Consider the following 19565-nt stretch of genomic DNA (forward strand, 5'->3'; position numbering starts at 1 on the left):
TATAGAGAAGGGAATATTTAATAAGTTTAATAGTTTAAAAAAGAAATTTATCCATGTTTACAAAGTTTTAAACATTTTCTGTATTCAGAGCTATACAAATTTAATAGAACAAAAAAACTGCCCTCATTTTAATGTTATTATAGATAGAATTGTGACAGTAAAAAACATTCCATCCCTTTCCCTCTATAGTCCTATGCATCTAAAGAATATTCCTTAAGTAGATAATGATTTCCTTACACTATTTCCTATTCAATTCAACAACATTTGGTAAAAGCCCATTATGTGCTGAGGCATATATTGATAATGATCTAGAAATCCGAAGAGAAACATAAGTAAACTCCTTCTTCTCATTTAGGGTCTCACAGAAGGAAAACCAAAAACATCAGGTGCTAGAAGCAGGGCCCATCTGGGGAAATTGGTTCACTCAAGCTCAAGTGAACAGTTCAGAAGTGCCTTAACTGGGGAAGTCATAAGAAAATATATACAAGAGAGGACATTTCCTAATTTTAGTATTTTAAACTAAATTTAATATAATCCCCTAGATAAATTTAGAACCCAGACCAGTGCTAGTTAAAGTACTGCATAGGGCTGCCTTTTAAATGCACTAGAGATCCTTTGTGGAGAACCCTTAAGACTGGCTTGAATAGATTGCCATCTGGTGGACAAATTAGATATCATATCTTGTGACAGTTATTTTCTCAAGGCTTAAGAAAGCACCATGTAAGGAAATATTGGCTTCTTAAGCAACTATGGTGCCGAAAATATCACATAGTGTACCAATAAAATATCTCATGCTTGCCAGCAAGTGTTAAACATGTATTACCTCATTTGAAATACATAAAACTCTATGGTATACATGTTTTTGTTACCCCATTTTATACATGAGGAAACAGTCTCAGAAAGGTAATATGAATTACATTGATTACAGAGTTACTAAGTGTCAGAATCAAGATTTTTATGTGGTCTTCCTTACTTGAAGTACAGCACTCTGGTTCACAAAATAAACTTCAGAGTTTTCAGACCTTCCTTGATTTCACTGTTTTTCTCAATTTTCTCTCTTCTCCAGATAAGAAATGTGGAAACCAACCAGTGTTTAGACAACATGGGCCGCAAAGACAATGAAAAAGTAGGCATGTTCAATTGTCATGGCATGGGAGGAAATCAGGTAAATATCATCTTGCTAATCAGATTCATATTTTCTATAATACATCCAAATATCATTTACTCTGTTGGGATTACACATGCACATGCACACACACAGACACACACACACACAGACACACACACAGACACACACAAAATTTATTCCAATAAAATTTATACTCACTTTCACTGTCTGTCAGCAGACCCAGATCTAGTCTACTTACCCATAGGGGAATGAATTACAAATAGAAAAAAACACATACATACATATATATATATATATATATATATATATATATATATATATATATATATATATATGATTATTCTTTCTTCAGAGTTCCTTGTAGTTCTGAAAAAAAAAACAGTGAGACAATTTTATCTGAGCTTACAGTTCTTTTCAACAATCTAAATCTTGTAACATGTGTCATACCTCAAGATATACGTTCTGCTTAGGGGGAATCTGTCAAACCAACTGCATATCATTGTCTAGAAAATAGAGATATTTTCAGACTACTTTTTTCTGTGTGGAAACTCTTGAGTTTGTGAGTGGTTGTGAACCTCATTTATGAGGCTCCTTGGTCTTCTGGGACTTAATACAGTTCATCCAATGTCATCTGCAAACAGGAACTTCTAAAAAACTTTCCCACTTGTAAGAAATCATTCTTCCACTGACATATAATGACATTGAATGTATTTTAGTTTTTAAGAAATGACTAATACATATGGATAGTAAATAGCACAGCCAGGTTTCATTAGAAAAAGCTGTGATCATTTATTTCCTCCACTTAGTCTCTTCTTACTACATCCTCGAATTTTGCAATCTGGTTTCAAATATCATCATCAAACTGAAACTGGTTAATCCAATTATCTTTTTAAAAATGTTTTTTAATTGTTATTTTTGCATTGACTCTTCTTTCTTGTTTTAATATCCTTCTGAAGAACTATCATTTATTATAATTTTTGAAAGAAAAAAAGAAATCATCATAACTAATCAACATTTCAAAAGAAATGTTGTTATATGCAATGTTCTACATCCACAGACTTAGACCTTAAGAAAGGAATGGAAAGAGGTGTCTTTTTTTTGAAGGAGGGTAGACAGGGCAATTTAGGTTAAGTGACTTATCCAAGGTCACACAGCGAGTAAGTGTGTCAAGTGTCTGAGGCAGGATTTAAAGTCAGGTCCTCCTGACTTCAGGGCTGATGCTCTACTCACTGTGCCACCTAGCTGTTCCCTCATCCCCTTTTTTAGGACCAAGTTTTATCTTTGTAATTTTGAAATATTTGGTTTTGATTTCTACATGGTTGTTACTATTTATACTGTTATAATCTTCTTATAAAATGTTTTTCTAGCACTACTTATGCCACTTTGAACACATTGAAGGGTTTTCCATACTTTTATGTATTCATCATGGCTATCATGTACTCCATTTTATTAATACATCATGGTTTCTGTTGTCATTCCCCAACTGATGGGAATGGATTATAGTTTTACCTCATTGCTTCCTCAAAATAACCACTATAATAGAGGCTGCTTCCATGGAAACATAACAAGATAGCATTTGAATATTTTAGTGCATATGGGGAATCTCTTTGTTATTGACTTCATTGGGAGAATATACCTAGCTTTGGAATCACTGGATCTAATTTTATAGGCATTTTAGCTACTTTTCTTATACAATTCCAAATTAAATTTCAAAAGAGTTGTACCCATTCACAATTCCACCAGTACTGCATTAATGTCCATGCCCTTCCACAATGCTTCCAATATTGACTATTCATGCCTATTTTCATATTTTCCAGTGTTCTGTGTATGAGGTAGTTTGATTTGGATTTCATTATTATAGTTTTGGAAAATTATTTTATATGGTTGTGAATAGTTTTTATTTATATTTTTATTTTGAGAAGTGTTGGATCATATCCTTTGACTACTTCCCAATCAGGGAATAGTTTTTGGTATTCTGTATTTCTGGATGTTATCTATATAGTATAGACATCAGCCCCTCATTAAAAAAATTGACATGCGGATTATTTTCAGCCCATTGTTTCCATTCTAGATGTGTTAATTTTTATGGAACTTTTCAGTTTCATGTATTCAAAATTATTTATCTTTAGTAATTCATTGTATCCATTGATTAGGTAAAAATTCTTTCCCTACTTATTGCTGTGAAAAATATGTCATCTGCTCCTCTTCTTATTCTATTACGGTATAAATTTAATATTCAGGTTGCATATTAATGAATTCAAATCTTGACTTTATAATGGAATATGGTGTAAGAGATATGTATAATTCCAATTTCTGCCAGACTGCTTTCAAGTTTTCCAAAAAGTGCTTCTAAAATAAGGAGTTCTTTCCAAGGTAACTTAAGTTTTGAAAGTTAGTTTGTCATTGGGTTATAGAGTTAAATGATTTTTGAGATTTCCTTGTCTAGCTTATTGAATTAACCTTCTTTTCTCTTTGGTCATGAGGATTAAGTGGTTTTGAGGCTTTATAATATTGTGGGAGGTCTGAAAGTTCTATTATCCCTTCTAACAATCTCTTGCTATTTCTGATGGCTTTTCTCAGTGTTCATCTCTGTTGACCTCTCTGCAATATTTGACACTGATAATTGTCTGTTCTTGACAAACAATATGTGCTACATCTTCTCTAAATTTTTGTGACACTGTTCTTTCATTCTCTCCTCTACCTGACTGACTACCCCTTCTCCATCACTTTCGTTTCTCATAGAGATGGTTCCCCTGTGCTGAGCTTTTTACCCATGTTTTAGCGATGGAACACAGGCTTTTCATCGAGTGTGTTTGGATTAGTTAGATATAATGAGGGAATTGCACTGTCAGAGGTGTAATCTACAAATACCAAAATAACTATATCAGCCATAGCAAAAAAATTAAAAGACTAAAGCAACTCTAAATAATTGACTTTAAAAATATTGGGATGATGAAATATCTTTTAGGCAGTTGCTTAAATTATTCACTTCACTTGAATGTTCCTATAGAGCCAAGATTGTCATTCAGACAACGTCAGAAGCAAGAGAATAAAAAACAAAGCTTCCTATAGGAATTGCTTAACTCACTAAACAGACTTCCTTGTTAATCAAACTTCAGTATACTTATACATAAATTCAGTCATCACATCATTGTCATTTCATGGTATTTATGTTCGAACTTAGTTTCTGGAGATTTTTAAACTGAGGTGATTTTTTTTAATCCAACTTGGTTTGTGAAAAAAAAAAAACAGGCTTGACCTCCCTACACTCTAGGCTAACCTCTACTGGTTTTTATTGCTATCTTGTTATGTTTCCATGGAAGCAGCCTCTATTATTGTGGTTATTTAGTTTGGAGATTTTTAAAGTGTCCCTCTACTCATAAAAATAATCAAATTTTATTCTTGCTCATGCATGAAGACAGAAAAATAATGTTAAAGCAACATATGAGGGATTGAACTCAGTTGTCTTTCCAAAATAGTGTATTTTACAATTGTTGACAGTTGTGCCACAGGCTTTGTATTCTTTAAACATGAGTTTTGATTTTTTTTCAACATTTATAGAGATTTCAACAAGAAACAACATTTTGTCATAGGTAAAAATGTGTTTTTTTCTTAACCACTCAAAAAAGAACAATTGGAACACCAATTTACTTCAGACTCAGCAGACCAGTTATAGGAGTATTTAAAATTTAGGGTGCTCTTTTATATTTAATCACTTTGGGCTTTGTTTTGTTGCTGTGAATGGTGGTGTTTTAACCCATATTGTAAATACTAATCGCATGTCAAAATGGAGGGAGGTCTGACCTTTCAGTCAGAAGGACCTGAGTTCAAGTTCTGCCTTTGTCAAATAAACAAGAATTATTACAGACAACACTCTAAGACATTATTGAGCAGTTGCTTCTCTGGAGTGCTAGAGAAAGTTTCCAAAACAGAATTCTCTAGATAGATGAAGTCACAGATTCATAACCATTCTACTCCTCCCCCCTAAAAACTGAAAGTAAATAACATCTTCTTGATCCACCAGTTGATCCAACCACCACTAAGAAATTATCTTACCTTCCCTCAAACTTTGATGTCCTTATTAAAAGTCATTTCATTAAATTACCATATTTACTATTTAATACTTTTTTCTTTTATTTATTTAATATTTTTAGTTTTCAGCATTGATTTCCACAAGAGTTTGAATTACAAATTTTCTCCCCATTTCTACACTCCCCCCACTGCAAGATGGCATATATTCTGATTGCCCCATTCCTCAGTCAGCCCTCCCTTCTATCACCCCACTCCCTCCCATCCCCCTTTCCCTTACTTTCTTGTTGGGCAGATAGATTTCTATGCCCCATTGCCTGTATATCTTATTTCCTAGTTGCATGCAAAAACTTTTTTTTTGAACATCTGCTTTTAAAGCTTCAAGTTCTATATTCTCTCCCCTCTTCCCTCCCTACCCACCATCCCAAAGAAGGCAAGCAATTCAACATATGCCACATGTGTATCATTATACAAAACCCTTCCACAATACTCGTGTTGTGAAAGACTAATTATATTTTGCTCCTTCCTATCCTATCCCCCTTTATTCAATTTTCTCCCTTGACCCTGTCCCTTTTTGAAAGTGTTTGCTTTTGTTTACCTCCGCCTCCTATCTGCCCTCTCTTCTATCTTCCCCCCTTTTTTTATCTCCTTCCTCCTTCTTTCCTGTGGGGTAAGATACCCAATTGAGTGCGTATGTTATTCCCTCCTCAGGTCAAATATGATGAGAGCAAGATTCACTCATTCCCCCTCACCTGCCCACTCTTCCCTTCCTACAGAACTGCTTTTTCTTGCCACTTTTATGTGAGATAATTTTCCCCATTCTATCTCTCCCTTTCTCCCTCAATATATTCCTCTCTCATCCCTTAATTTGATTTTATTTTTAGATATCATCCCTTCATATTCAACTCACCCTGTGCCCTCTGTCTGTCTATATATATATATATTTATGTATATGTATATATGTATGTATGTATGTATAGTCCCTTCAGCTACCCTAATACTGAGGTCTCATGAATTATACACATCATCTTTCCATGTAGGAATGTAAATAAAACAGTTCAACTTTAGTAAGTGCCTTATGATTTCTCTTTCTTGTTTACCTTTTCATGCTTCTCTTGATTCTTGGGTTTGAAAGTCAAATTTTCTATTCAGCTCTGGTCTTTTCACTGAGAAAGCTTGAAAGTCCTCTGTTTTATTGAAAATCCATATTTTGCCTTGGAGCATGATACTCAGTTTTGCTGGGTAGGTGGTGTTTGGTTTTAACCCTAGCTCCATTGACCTCCAGAATATCATATTCCAAGCCCTTTGATCCCTTAATGTAGAAGCTGCTAGATCTTGTGTTATCCTGATTGTGTTTCCACAATATTCATATTGTTTCTTTCTGGCTGCTTGCAGTATTTTCTCCTTGATCCTGTAGCTCTGGAATTTGGCAACAATATTCCTAGGAGTTTTCTTTCTGGGATTTTTTCAGGAGGCTTTTCAGGTGGATTCTTTCAATTTCTATTTTACCCTCTGGCTCTAGAATATCAGGGTAGTTCTCCTTGATAATTTCTTGAAAGATGATATCTAGGCTCTGTTTTTGATCAGTTTGCCCTTATTGAATAACAGGCTTTTTTTCCTTTCCTGTTTACCTTTTTATGCATCTTTTAAGTCTTATATTTGAAGATAAAATTTTCTATTGAGCTCTGGTCTTTTCATTGTCAAGGTTTGAAAGTCCCTTGTTTCATTGAAAGTCTCTCTCTGACACTGAAAGATTATGCTCAATTTCACTGGATAGTTGATCCTTGGTTGTAATCCAAGTCCCTTTGCCTTATGGAATCTCATATTTCAAACCCTTTGATCTTTTAATGTAGAAGCTGCAAGGTCTGCATAATCCTGACTGTGGTTCCCTGATATTTAAATTGCTTCTTTCTGGCTACTTAAAGTATTTTCTCCTTGACCCAATAATTCTGGAATTTGGCTATGATATTCCTTGGCCTTTTCTGTTTGAGATCACTTTCAGGAAATGATCAGTGGATTCTTTCAATGACTGTTTTACCCTCTGGTTCTAGAACCTTAGGGGAGTTTTCATTGATGATTTCTTGAAAGATACTGTCCAGGCTCTTTCTTCATCATGGCTTTCAGGTAGACCAATAATTTTTAAATTATCTCTCTTGGATCTATTTTCCATGTCAGTTGTTTTCCAATAAGGTATTTTACATTTTCTTCTATTTTTTCATTCTTTTGATTTTGTTTGACTGATTCTTGATGTCTCATAAAGTCATTAGCTTCCACTTGCCCAATTCTAATTTTTAATGAATTGTTTTCTTCAATTAACTTTTGTACCTCCTTTCCCACTTAGACAATTTTGCTTTTTAAAGAGTATTTTCTTACAGTCAATTTTTGTCCTTCCTTTCCCAAGGTATTGACTCTCTCTTCCATACCTCTCATTTTTTTTCCCAATTTTCTTCTACCTCTCTTGTTTGAGTTCTTCCAAAAAGGTTTTTTGAACTTGAGATCAAGTTCATATTTCCATAGGGGCCAGGGACCTTGTCACTGGCTTTGTTTACTGGGGCCTGAGGTGCTGGTAGCTAGAGGCCATAGGAGTCTGACAGCTTACCTGGTGCTGAAGTAGAGTCATCAGCATTGAAGCTCTCAGGGTGTTGGATGCCTGCCTACCTGGAGTTATGCTTCCTGGAATTGTGCTGACAGACCAGGACACTTTACTGCTGGAATTTACTGGTTCCCCTGCCTGTGCCAAGGTGTTGGCACTTGCCTACTCCACCACCTTGGGGCTCAGGATTTCCTGCTGTTTTGCCAAGGTGGGGCTTGCTGGGATGCCTCCCTTCCTGTACTGATCCCCTTTCACCAGAGGAAGAGGGATCTTTCCTATTAATCCCCCAAGCTTCCCAGGTTAAAATACTGTTGCACCCCATTTTTCTGCTGGCTCAGCTATTCCAGGATTTTTCCTGGGGGAATATTTTTGGGAGTTTTAGAGGTCAATAAGGGAGAGTGAGAGTGACATACTTCTTGCTCTGCCATCTGGGCTTCCAGAAGTCTCCTTTAACCATTTATCAATTGGGGGATGGCTTTCATTTTTTTAAAATAAATTTTCCTCAGTTCCATATATATTTGATAAATCAGAGGAACTTGCTATAATTTTTTATTCATCCCCTGTGGCACATTTTAGCAAAATAAAACTTCTTTAAATAATCTGTTTTAATTAGGTCTATTTTTGCTTTTTGGGCAGCTAGGTGTTGCAGTGATAGAGTGCCAGGCCTAGAGTCAGGAAGACGAGTTCAAATCTGGCCTCTGATACTAACTATGTGATCCTGTCAAGTCATATTATTCTGTCTCAGTTTCCTCATACATAAAATGAGCTGCAGAAGGAAATGCAAACCCCTCCAGTATCTTTGCCAAGAATACCCAAAATCGAGTCAGAAAGAGTTGGACAAAACAAATGATTCAACATTGTTTGATTTTCCTTTATCTGAGATGATGATTGCTACCCTTACCTTTTTTTTTTTAAATTTCAGCTGAAGGATAATAAATTCTGCTCCAGCCCTTTATTTTGATTGTGTGTCTTTCTGTCTCCTGTTTAGCATTTTTTTATCAGTGCCTTGCTTAAGGCATAGATGGCACACATTCTAATTTGTAAATGAGATTTATCTAAAAAAGAATTGATTAGAAATTGGATAAGAAGTTAGAATCCCTCAAATCTTGAAAGGCTAGAACATCTGGCAGAATTTAATTATATGATATTAACTGGGGATAAAAGTAAGGTTTTTCATCTGGGTTTAAAAAAATTAGGAGTACAAAATGAGAAAGGGAGTAGCTAGACAGTTAATTTTCAGTTCTAAAGGTTTTAGTGAATTGCAAGCTAAGTATTAATCCATAGTAATCTGCCAGGGGTTTAATAGAATCATTGGCTTCCTTGAGAGAGGAATAACTTCCAGGAATGAAGAGGGATAGTCTTATTCTATTCTATGCTGGTCAGACCACATTTAGCATCCTGTGTTTAGTTCTAGAAGTATTATTTTATGAAGGATATTAATATTAATTAGAGAGTACTCAATGTTGTTGCCAAACCTTGATATGATGCCGTATATTGATCAATTGAAGGAGGTTGGCATGTTTGACATAGAGATGCATAGACTTTAGACTTGGGGGGGCATGGTACATGTTGTAAAGTATTTTAAATGTTATCATGTAGAAGAGTGACTAGTCTTGTTCTGCTTGAAGGATTGTGTTAAGGCTATAAAATAAGTACATTGAAACATAAAAACAAAGAAAAACCTCCTAACAATTATAACTAACCAAGGGTGGAATGGACTGCCAAAGGGATGTACTGGATTACCCATAAGTGAAGGGATTCAAGTAAATTCTGAATAATCTCTTCTAACTTATGTTGTAGATATTGCTCTTGCTTAGATATTGATGGGTCTAGATGGTTCTTTTGGTTAATTTGGCATGGTAGCTCTCAATTATAGAATAAAGAGAGTGGTTCAAATCCAAAATTTGACACATACTGCCAGAATAACTTTTTCCAAGTCCATTCATCTGTCTAAATTTCAGTTTCCTCATCTTTAAAATGGGGGGAAGGGGCGGAGCCAAGATGGCAGCTGGTAAGCAGGGACTAGCGTGAGCTCTGTACCGAGTCCCTCCAAAAACCTATAAAAAATGACTCTGAACCAATTCTAGAATGGCAGAACCCACAAAACAGCAGAGGGAAGCAGGGATCCAGCCCAGGACAGCCTGGATGGTCTCTGGGTGAGATCTATCCCACACAGAGCTGGGAGCTGGGAGCTGGGAGCTGGGAACGGAGTGGAGCAGAGCCCAGCCTGAGCAGCGTGGACCAACAAGACCAGCAACCGGGCACAGCATGACCTACCGCCCTGAGTCAGTGAGCTGAGGCAGTTACGAGACTTCTCAACCCACAAACACCAAAGACTGCTGAGAAGGTTAGTGGGAAAAGCTGCAGGAATGGAAGGAGTTCAAAGTTCAGCTTCCAGCCCTGGGGGCAGCGGAGGTGGGGCAGCTACAGCTGTTGTTACTTCCGGCTCCAGGCCCACCTGGTGGGAGGAATTAAGTGGCAGATCAGAACAGGAGTGCACAGCCTGCTGAAGATCTAAGCCCAGTCTGGGTTGGGGGTTCCTGGGGAAGGAGCAGTGCTGTTGGGGCAGAGCCGGCACCTCCCCCCCAAACATGGAACATAGAACTCTCTAGTCTACAGGCAGTCATACCCCACTGAAAAACTCAAAGGTCAAGTTAGTTGGCTGGGAATATGGCCCGGCAGCGAAAACACACTGAGATTCAGTCTCAGACTTTGCATTCTTTCTTTGCTGACAAAGAAGACCAAAACATACAGCCTAAAGAAGTCAATAAAGTGCAAGAGCCTATGCCAAAAGCCTCCAAGTAAAACATGAACTGGTCCCAGGCCATGGAAGAGCTCAAAAAGGATTTGGAAAAGCAAGTTAGAGAAGTAGAGGAAAAATTGGGAAGAGAAATGAGAAGGATGTGAGAAAACCATGAAAAACAAGTCAATGACTTGCTAAAGGAGACCCCAAAAAATACTGAAAAATACACTGAAGTAAACAACACCTTAAAAAACAGACTAACTCAAATGGCAAAAGAGTTCCAAAAAGCCAATGAGGAGAAGAATGCCTTGAAAGGCAGAAGTAGCCAAATGGAAAAGGAGGTCCAAAAGACCACCGAAGAAAAAACTACTTTAAAAATTAGATTGGAGCAAGTGGAAGCTAGTGACTTGATGAGAAATCAAAATATTATAAAACAGAACCAAAGGAATGAAAAAAATGGAAGACAATGTGAAATATCTCCTTGGAAAAACCACTGACCTGGAAAATAGATCCAGGAGAGATAATTAAAAAATTATTGGACTACCTGAAAGCCATGATCAAAAAAAGAGCCTAGATATCATCTTTCAAGAAATTATCAGGGAGAACTGCCCTGATATTCTAGAGCCACAGGGCAAAATAGAAATTGAAAGAATCCATCTATTGCCTCCTCAAATAGATCCCAAAAAGAAATCTCCCAGGAATATTGTCACCAAATTCCAGAGCTCCCAGATCAAGGAGAAAATACTGCAAGCAGCCAGAAAGAAACAATTTGAGTTTCTGGCAGCAAGATCTGGCAGCCTCTACATTAAGAGATCGAAGGGCTTGGAATATGATATTCCAGAGGTCAATAGAGCTAGGATTAAAACCAAGAATCACCTACCCACCAAAACTGAGTATCATGCCCCAAGGCAAAATATAGACTTTCAATAAAATAGAGGACTTTCAAGCTTTCTCAGTGAAAAGACCAGAACTGAATAGAAAATTTGACTTTCAAACACAAGAATCAAGATAAGCATGAAAAGGTAATCAAGAAAAAGAACAAGAAAAAGAAATTGCAAGGGACTTACTAAAGGTGAACTGTTTTGTTGACATTCCTACATGGAAAGATGACAAGTATGATTCATGAGACCTCAGTATTAGGGTAGCTGAAGGGAATATGCATACAATATGTTTATGTATATATATATGGGCGAATGTGTATGTATGTATATGTATGTATATATCTATGTGTGTGTGTGTATATAAATACATATATATATATATATATATATATATATATATATATAGAGAGAGAGAGAGAGAGAGAGAGAGAGAGAGAGAGAGAGAGAGAGAGGGAGGGAGGGAGAGAGTGGATGCAGGGTAAGTTGAAGATGAAGGGAAGATATCTAAAAGAAATAAAATCAAATTAAGGGATGAGAGAGGAACATACTAAGAGAGGGAGATAAGGAGAGATAGAATGGGATGGATTATCTCCCATAAAGGTGGTAAGAGGAAGCAGTTCTGTGGGAGGAGGGGAGAGGGCAGATGAGGGGGGAATGAGTGAACATTGCTCTCATCAGATTTGGCCTAAGGAGGGAATACCATACATACCCAATTGGGAATCTTACCCCACAGGAAAGAAGAGGGAAGAAGATAAAAAAAAATGGGGGGGATGATGGAGGGGAGGGCAGATGGGGGTGGAGGTAATCAAAAACAAACACTTTTGAAAGGGAAGGAGCAAAATATAGTTAGTCTTTCACAACATGAGTATTGTAGAAGGGTTATACATAATGATACACATGTGGCCTATGTTGAATTGCTTGACATGTGTCAGGTGTCTGAGGCCAGATTTGAACTCAGGTACTCCTGACTCTAGGGCCGGTGCTCTACTCACTGAACCAACTAGCAGAGCCATTTTTCAAGGTAGCAAACCTTTAGGGGAACTTAGCCTAACCATCAAGAAAAGTGCTATTATCTGGCAGGATAAAGAAGAAATGGTTATTTTTTATCTGTTACTCTTGCAAATATCTTTCCCTCTTCTGAAGCATGAACTTACTTACACTTGAGTTAAGATTTTTTCCTTTATTATAGTCATTACATGGATTTGTAAACTAAATAATGCTTTCTCCCCTCATTAGAGATTTCTCTGCTAAAGAATACTTAATTATTGTGGTAATGTACTGGAATGTACTCATAGATGTTAATGAAGACATTCATTCATTGAGCAAATATACATTCAAATTTAAAAGTTGATTTGAGAAATGAATTGTAATTACTTAGAAATCTCATCCATGTTAGTTTCACCCTCTCTTAACATCTACCACAGTGAAATTAAAAGCCACTGGGGATTTTGCAAAGCTAAATTTACAAGTGAATTCCAACCGATTTGAATAGAGCTAATGGCATTATAACAGCTGTACATCCAGTATTTCAACTTGGAAATCAGTGACAAAATGAGCTAGATAAGTACAGACATAGAATAATAATCTGTTATCCATGGTTCCATATCATTTGCTAAAATTTCAGCAATCCTTGAAGTTTTAAAAGCATGAAGTAGAGATATGTTGCCAAGCTGTTCCCAACAGCCATTGCATATTTTGTTTTTAGGATTTGACTTCTGTTAGAGAACTTAAGAAGATTAGTGAAATGGCAAGATGGGTTTGATGCCTTACTAGTGTTTCCAATCATAACTAGTGGAAAGAAACACTAGAAGGATCTAGATCTTTGTTTCCTAGAATTTAGATGGTGGTCACAGAGCATTAACCTAATCTTGAGATCTTCAAACTAGGCGTAATCTGTCATGAAGTGAACTCCTCCAGGGGAGTTGTAGAATCTTGAGCTTATCTTTGTCTAAATATAGAATCATCCAGTGATTCTCAGGTACATGTATTTGCCAGAGAATCTAGTTCTGTGAATGTTCTCTGTTCATTTCTCTTTAGTTTGTTTCCTTTGATGATACATCTATTCTTACAATTCAATTATTGCCTCTTAAAGTGAAGATCCCCCAAATCATATCTTTGCCAAGCTCTAAACCTGTATCTATAACTACCTACTGAAAATATTTTAGTTGTCCTGTTGTCACTCTAAATGCTGGGAAATATCTGTTTCTTATCTAGTAGTTGCCACTATTGTTACACATAGTTGTGGTTTGAGAATCAAATTTATAGGCATACACCTATCCTTATTCACTAAATGCTATTATTGTTATTTGCAATGAAGAAATCCTACAACTTTCACCTCTACAAATGGACAAATTAAATAGGCCCTGTTTCCCCACTATTATTTAACAGAAGTCTAAAATGCTAGCTATAATTAACAAAATGTATAAAATTAAAGATGCATACATGAACAGAGAGGAGGTAAAATTGTCATTATTTGAAGCTAACATGAAAATTTACTTAGAAACTAGGTATAGAGCATCTTACACCATATACCAAGAGAAGGTCAAAAGGAGTACATGATTTAGACATCAAGGGTGATACCATAAAGAAATGAGGTGAGCAGGGAGTAGATTACCTGTCAGATTTATGGAGAATGGAAGAATTCATGACCAAAATAGAGACAGAGAGCATTACAAAATACAGATTGGATAACTTTGTTTATGTTAAATAAAAAGGTTTTGTGCAAACAAAACCAATGAAACCAAGATTAGAAGGAAAACTCAAAGCAGGGGAAAGTTTTCTTTCTCAGCAAGTATCCGAGACAAAGGCCGTATTTCTCAAATATATAGGGAACTAATTCACATTTATAAGAATATAAGTGATTCCCTCATATATAAATTGTAAAAGAATATGACAGGCAGTTTTCAGACAAAAAAATCAAAGCTATCTATAGTCATTTGAAAAAATGTACTAAATCACTATTGACTAGAGAAACAAAAATTAAAACAACTCTAAGGTACCATCTCACACCTATCAGATTGAATAATATAACAGAAAAAGAAAATGATAAATATTGGAAGGCATGTGGGAAAATTGGGACATTAATGTGCTGCTGGTAAAGTTGTGAACTGATTCAAGCATTCTGAAGAGCAATTTGGAACTATGACCAAAGGGCTATAAAACTGTGTATACCCTTTGTTCCAGCAATAATACTTCTAGGTCTATATTCCAAAGGGATTTTTAAAAACAAAAGAGGACTTACATATGCAAAAATATTTACAGCGGCTCTTTTTGTGGTGGCAAACAATTGGACATTTACAGGATGTCCATCAACTGAGGAGTGGCTGATGAAGTTGTGGTAGGTGGTTGTAATGGAACACTATTGTTCTATAAGAAATGATGAGCGGGATGCTTTCATGAAAACCTAGGAAAACTTACATGAACTGAAGCAAAATGAAGGAGAAGAGAAGAACATTTATATACCAACAGCAATATCTTAAGATGATCAGCTGTGAGTGACATAGTTTTTCTCAGAAATAAAATGATCCAAGTCAAAGTTTTTAATGAATGTTAAAATTGTTTTACTTCTAATTGGGAAAAATAAAATATTATTCAAGGGGAAAAAAGAAAACCCCAGAGAATTAGCAAAGAAACAAATTTAGATGATTAATAAAGTTTGCATGAAGTAGGCTACACAAGAAATCCACAAAATCACTGGTATTTAAATACTATTTTTTGTTTAAGAAATAGGAGGGAAAATGAAAAAAAGTATTCAAAATAATTATGAATTGCATGAAATATAACTTTCTAATCTTTTAAATTTCACAATTAAATATCCTCCAATAATCTTGCAAAATTAGTGTAGATTTGGTGAGTTTGCATTAGTTTACTTGTGTTTTGTTGAACTACATAGTAATAATTGATATTTATTATTTTTATAACAAATTAATAATGCAATTTTATTTTGTTTTATTTTTTTATTTTTTTAAACTGTTACTGTATAGGACTCAACAGTTAGATACCCAATATAGAAAATCAACTCCATCATGTTTTATTGCTATTTTGGTGAGTTCACTAAACTCTATTTACCAACAGTATTAGAGTGCTTATTAAGCCTTCTCATAAACATCTCCTGTTCTGGGCCCTGTTTAGGATCAATGGCATAATTTGGTCAATAGAATTTATTGATCCATCACTATGTGCAAAGCACTTTATTAAGCATGCCAAAGGAAGTGGAAGCCATTAGCTCTGCCCTCCAGAAGTCTAATGAAAACTAAATAAAATATGCTCTAGGAATATGCTATCTAAACAATCATTCAGGGGATATTTGTAATGAAAGGAATAATAAAAATTACTGAGCGATGCTGCAAATCCAAAAAGTACATTTTATTTTATTTTGAAGAGGTTTGAAGGACATCTGTGTATTTGATGTTGCATAGTAATGATCACTGAAAGGGTTTTTACATGTGTCTCTGTGTTCTACTTTAGTAACTATCTCTTGGTTAATCATATTCCCGTCCTGTTGCAAAACATTAGTCCAGAGGAGGACAATTGAAAAGAGTAATGGCTGTGATTAAACCAAACAAACACAATGAAATTTCAAATACACATGCATTTCCCTGTACCATTCAGTGAACTTTTCATAATAAGACTAATTCAAGACTTCATAACTCTTTCTTCTCCCTCACCTATTATATTCATTAAATTTCTAAATAATCTATCAATTTCATACCTGCAAAGTGTCTTTCATCCATCTCCTTTCTATTCCTACTGCTACCTTTCTAGGAAGGGCCCACATCAACTGCCTTTATTATTTTAATAACTTCCTAACCAGTCTTTGTCATACCTTCCTGTTTGTCAATTCCAAAATTATCCTGCTTGTAGATATATGAGTTCATGTCTCTCCTAACATTCTGAAATTTGGTACCACCTTACCTCTCCCGCTGTCCCTCATATTACTCCAATCTCTTCACTTGACTCTAGCCAAAGTGGACTCTTCTTATTCTTATACCTTGCACTTTTATACTTCTGTTTCTTTTCTTATTTTTCCCTATAATGGAATATCTAAAAATATCCCTCTTTCTTTGTTGAATCCCTACCTATCCTTTAAAATAATAACTCAATTTGTAATATTGACTAACTTATGATATTGTGTCTTAACTCCTGCTAAACTATAAGCTCCATGATGGTAGATTGTTTTTCTTTGATTAAAAATATGCACATAAAAATAGCCCAGAGACTTCAAACCCAATATGTATGGACTTAAAGTCATATAGACCAACCTCATCATTTTATCAATGAAGAAACTGAAGCTGAGAAATATTAAATGTCTTGCCTAAGGATGCAAGTAAAAAGTGAGCCAGATTTCAAACTCAGGAACTTTCACTGAAAATTCATTGCTGGACCATGTTGCTCATAACCAATCTCATGCAATGAGTCCCAAACACACAGAGCTCCTTCACACCTGAGAACAATAAAGAATATAAGTGGAATATAGGGATTTAGTGAAATTTTGTTCTTTCAGATGAGTGGATGGACCTTATGCGACATATAAGATGAGGAATAACAAGGAGACATATCAGGCAAAAAGAAAATCATAGCAACCAAAGATGAGATGGATGTTCAAGAACATAAGTGGAAAGTTCAAAGTTATATGCAGAAAGCCATTGTGAAATGGAACAGAGAGATAGATCTGGATTAATTACTCTGACTGAGAGATTTCATGACTGCCACATTCCTTTTACTGCTACAGAGGGCTGGCAGGGCCTTGGCATGACTGAGTTTGTAAAGGTGTGCATAAATGAATGCTTGCTTTTATAGGGTGATGCTGAAAGTGACAACGGTGTTCCACAAATTCTTACCTCTGCTATATTAGCTATGCTGACACAGTATTTCATTCTACATACATCTCCACCCAAGCAGAATGCATTGAATATTTGAATAGGTCTACCTAATTTATTTTAATCTCACAATTTTTCACACTTCTTTAACATCTGCTCTTCATCTGTGATATTGGTACAAACTGAAACAAGGTTATTTCTGTTTTTTTTAAGATGTAGCAGCTGATTCTTTTTTCATGAAATTAAAGTGCAACAGAATGAAATCTAGATAGAATGCAAGTAGAAAATTCAATTCCAAATAACTAAAGGACCAATGAAAACCTCTTAATGTGGGAAGAGCAACCTGTTAGAAATCTAGAGCATCAGCATGCTGAATACAAATTTCATGCCTCACATTGTTGTGCCAACAAGAATTTAGTGATACTTTGCTTAAAATTCATCAATTATCAACACTTATATCATAACACCATGGCGGCAATAATTTTAAAAAGTCAAAGTTTGTGTAATATGTGACTGAGTAGAGATAGTTTGAATATTTCATATTTTCACAGAAATTGGGGCCAGATTGATTAAAATATGCACATAAAATAGCCTACAGACTTCAAAACCAATATGTATGAATTTATAGTCATATAGACCAACCTCATCATTTTATAAATGAAGAAACTGAGGCCCAAAAATATTAAATGTCTTGCCTAAGGACATAGGTAAAAAGTGAGCCAGATTTCAAACTCAGGAATTTTCATTGAAAATTCATTGCTGGGCCATATTGCTCAGAGCCAATCTCACGCAATGAGTCTCAAGCAAAAATTAATATTGTATCTGAAAGCCCTTACGCCTTTGTTCATATTAACTGTGAAAAAATTAAAATTTTCCCATCCCATAAGATCCAATGCAAATTTATTTTTTTGAATTTATTTATTTATTTAATATATTTAGTTTTCAGCATTGATTTTCACAAGAGTTTGAATTACAAATTTTCTCCCCATTTCTACGCTCCCCACCACTCTAAGATGGCATATATTCTGGTTGCCCTGTTCCCCAGTCAGCCCTCCCTTCTGTCACCCCACTTGCCTAACATCCCCTTTTCCCTTCCTTTCTTGTAGGGCAAGATAAATTTCTATTCCCCATTGCCTGGGTATCTTATTTTCTAGTTGCATGCAAAAACTTTTTTTTTGTTTTTGAACATCTGTTTTTAAAACTTTGAGTTCCAAATTCTCTCCCCTATTCCCTTCCCACCCACCCTCCCTAAGAAGTCAAGCAATTCAACCTAGGCCACATGTGTATCATTATGTATAACCCTTCCACAATACTCATGTTGTGAAAGGCTAACTATATTTTGCTCCTTCCCAACCCATCCCCCTTTATTGAATTTTCTCCCTTGACCTTGTCCCCTTTTGAAAGCATTTGTTTTTGATTACCTCCTCCCCCTATCTGCCCTCCCCTCCATCATCCCCCCTTTTTTTAATCTTCTTCCCTCTTCTTTCCTGTGGGGTAAGATACCTAATTGAGTATGTATGGTATTGCCTCCTCAGGCCAAATCTGATGAGAGCAAGATTCACTCATTCCCCCCTCACCTGCCTTCTCCCCTCCTCCCACAGAACTGCTTCCTCTTGCCACCTTTATGTGAGATAATCCACCCCATTCTATCTCTCCCTATCTCCCTCTCTCAATATATTCCTCTCTCATCCCTTAAGTAGATTTTATTTCTTTTAAATATCTTCCTTTCATCTTCAACTCACCCTGTGCCCACTCTCTCCTCTCTCTCTCTCTCTCTCTCTCTCTCTCTCTCTCTCTCTCTGTATACACACACACACACACACACACACACACACACACATACATATATACATACATACACATTCACTTATATGTGTGTGTGTATATATGTATGTATATATATATATATATATATATATATATATATATATGCATATTCCATGTAGGAATGTAAACAAAACAGTTCAACTTTAGTAAGTCCCTTGAAATTTCTTTTTCTTGTTCTTTTTCTTGATTACCTTTTTATGCTTCTCTTGATTCTTGTGTTTGAAAGTCAAATTTTCTATTCAGCTCTGGTCTTTTCACTAAGAAAGCTTGAAAGTCCTCTATTTTATTGAAAATCCATATTTTGCCTTGGAGCATGATATTCAGTTTTACTGGGTAGGTGATTCTTGGTTTTAATCCTAGCTCCGTTGACCTCAGGAATATCATATTCCAAGCCCTTCGGTCTCTTAATGTAGAAGCTGCCAGATCTTGGTTATTCTGATTGGGTTTCCACAATACTCAAATTGTTTCTTTCTGGCTGCTTGCAGGATTTTCTCCTTGATCTGGGAGCTCTGGAATTTGGCAACAATATTCCTAGGAGATTTCT

The 19565-nt window shown here is 35.7% G+C and overlaps 1 protein-coding gene across 1 annotated transcript in view; it reads left to right on the forward strand.

Annotated features, from left to right (window-relative positions):
- GALNT13 (polypeptide N-acetylgalactosaminyltransferase 13) overlaps nt 1–19565 on the forward strand; it is a 705305-nt gene that overhangs the window by 612871 nt on the left and 72869 nt on the right. Inside the window, exon 9 of the mRNA XM_036747971.1 lies at nt 1067–1165. Coding sequence (XP_036603866.1) covers nt 1067–1165 — 99 coding nt within the window. The remainder of the gene's footprint in view (nt 1–1066; nt 1166–19565) is intronic.

This window comes from Trichosurus vulpecula, chromosome 2 (genome assembly GCF_011100635.1).
Source record: "Trichosurus vulpecula isolate mTriVul1 chromosome 2, mTriVul1.pri, whole genome shotgun sequence".
In the NCBI taxonomy this organism is placed as follows: domain Eukaryota; kingdom Metazoa; phylum Chordata; class Mammalia; order Diprotodontia; family Phalangeridae; genus Trichosurus; species Trichosurus vulpecula.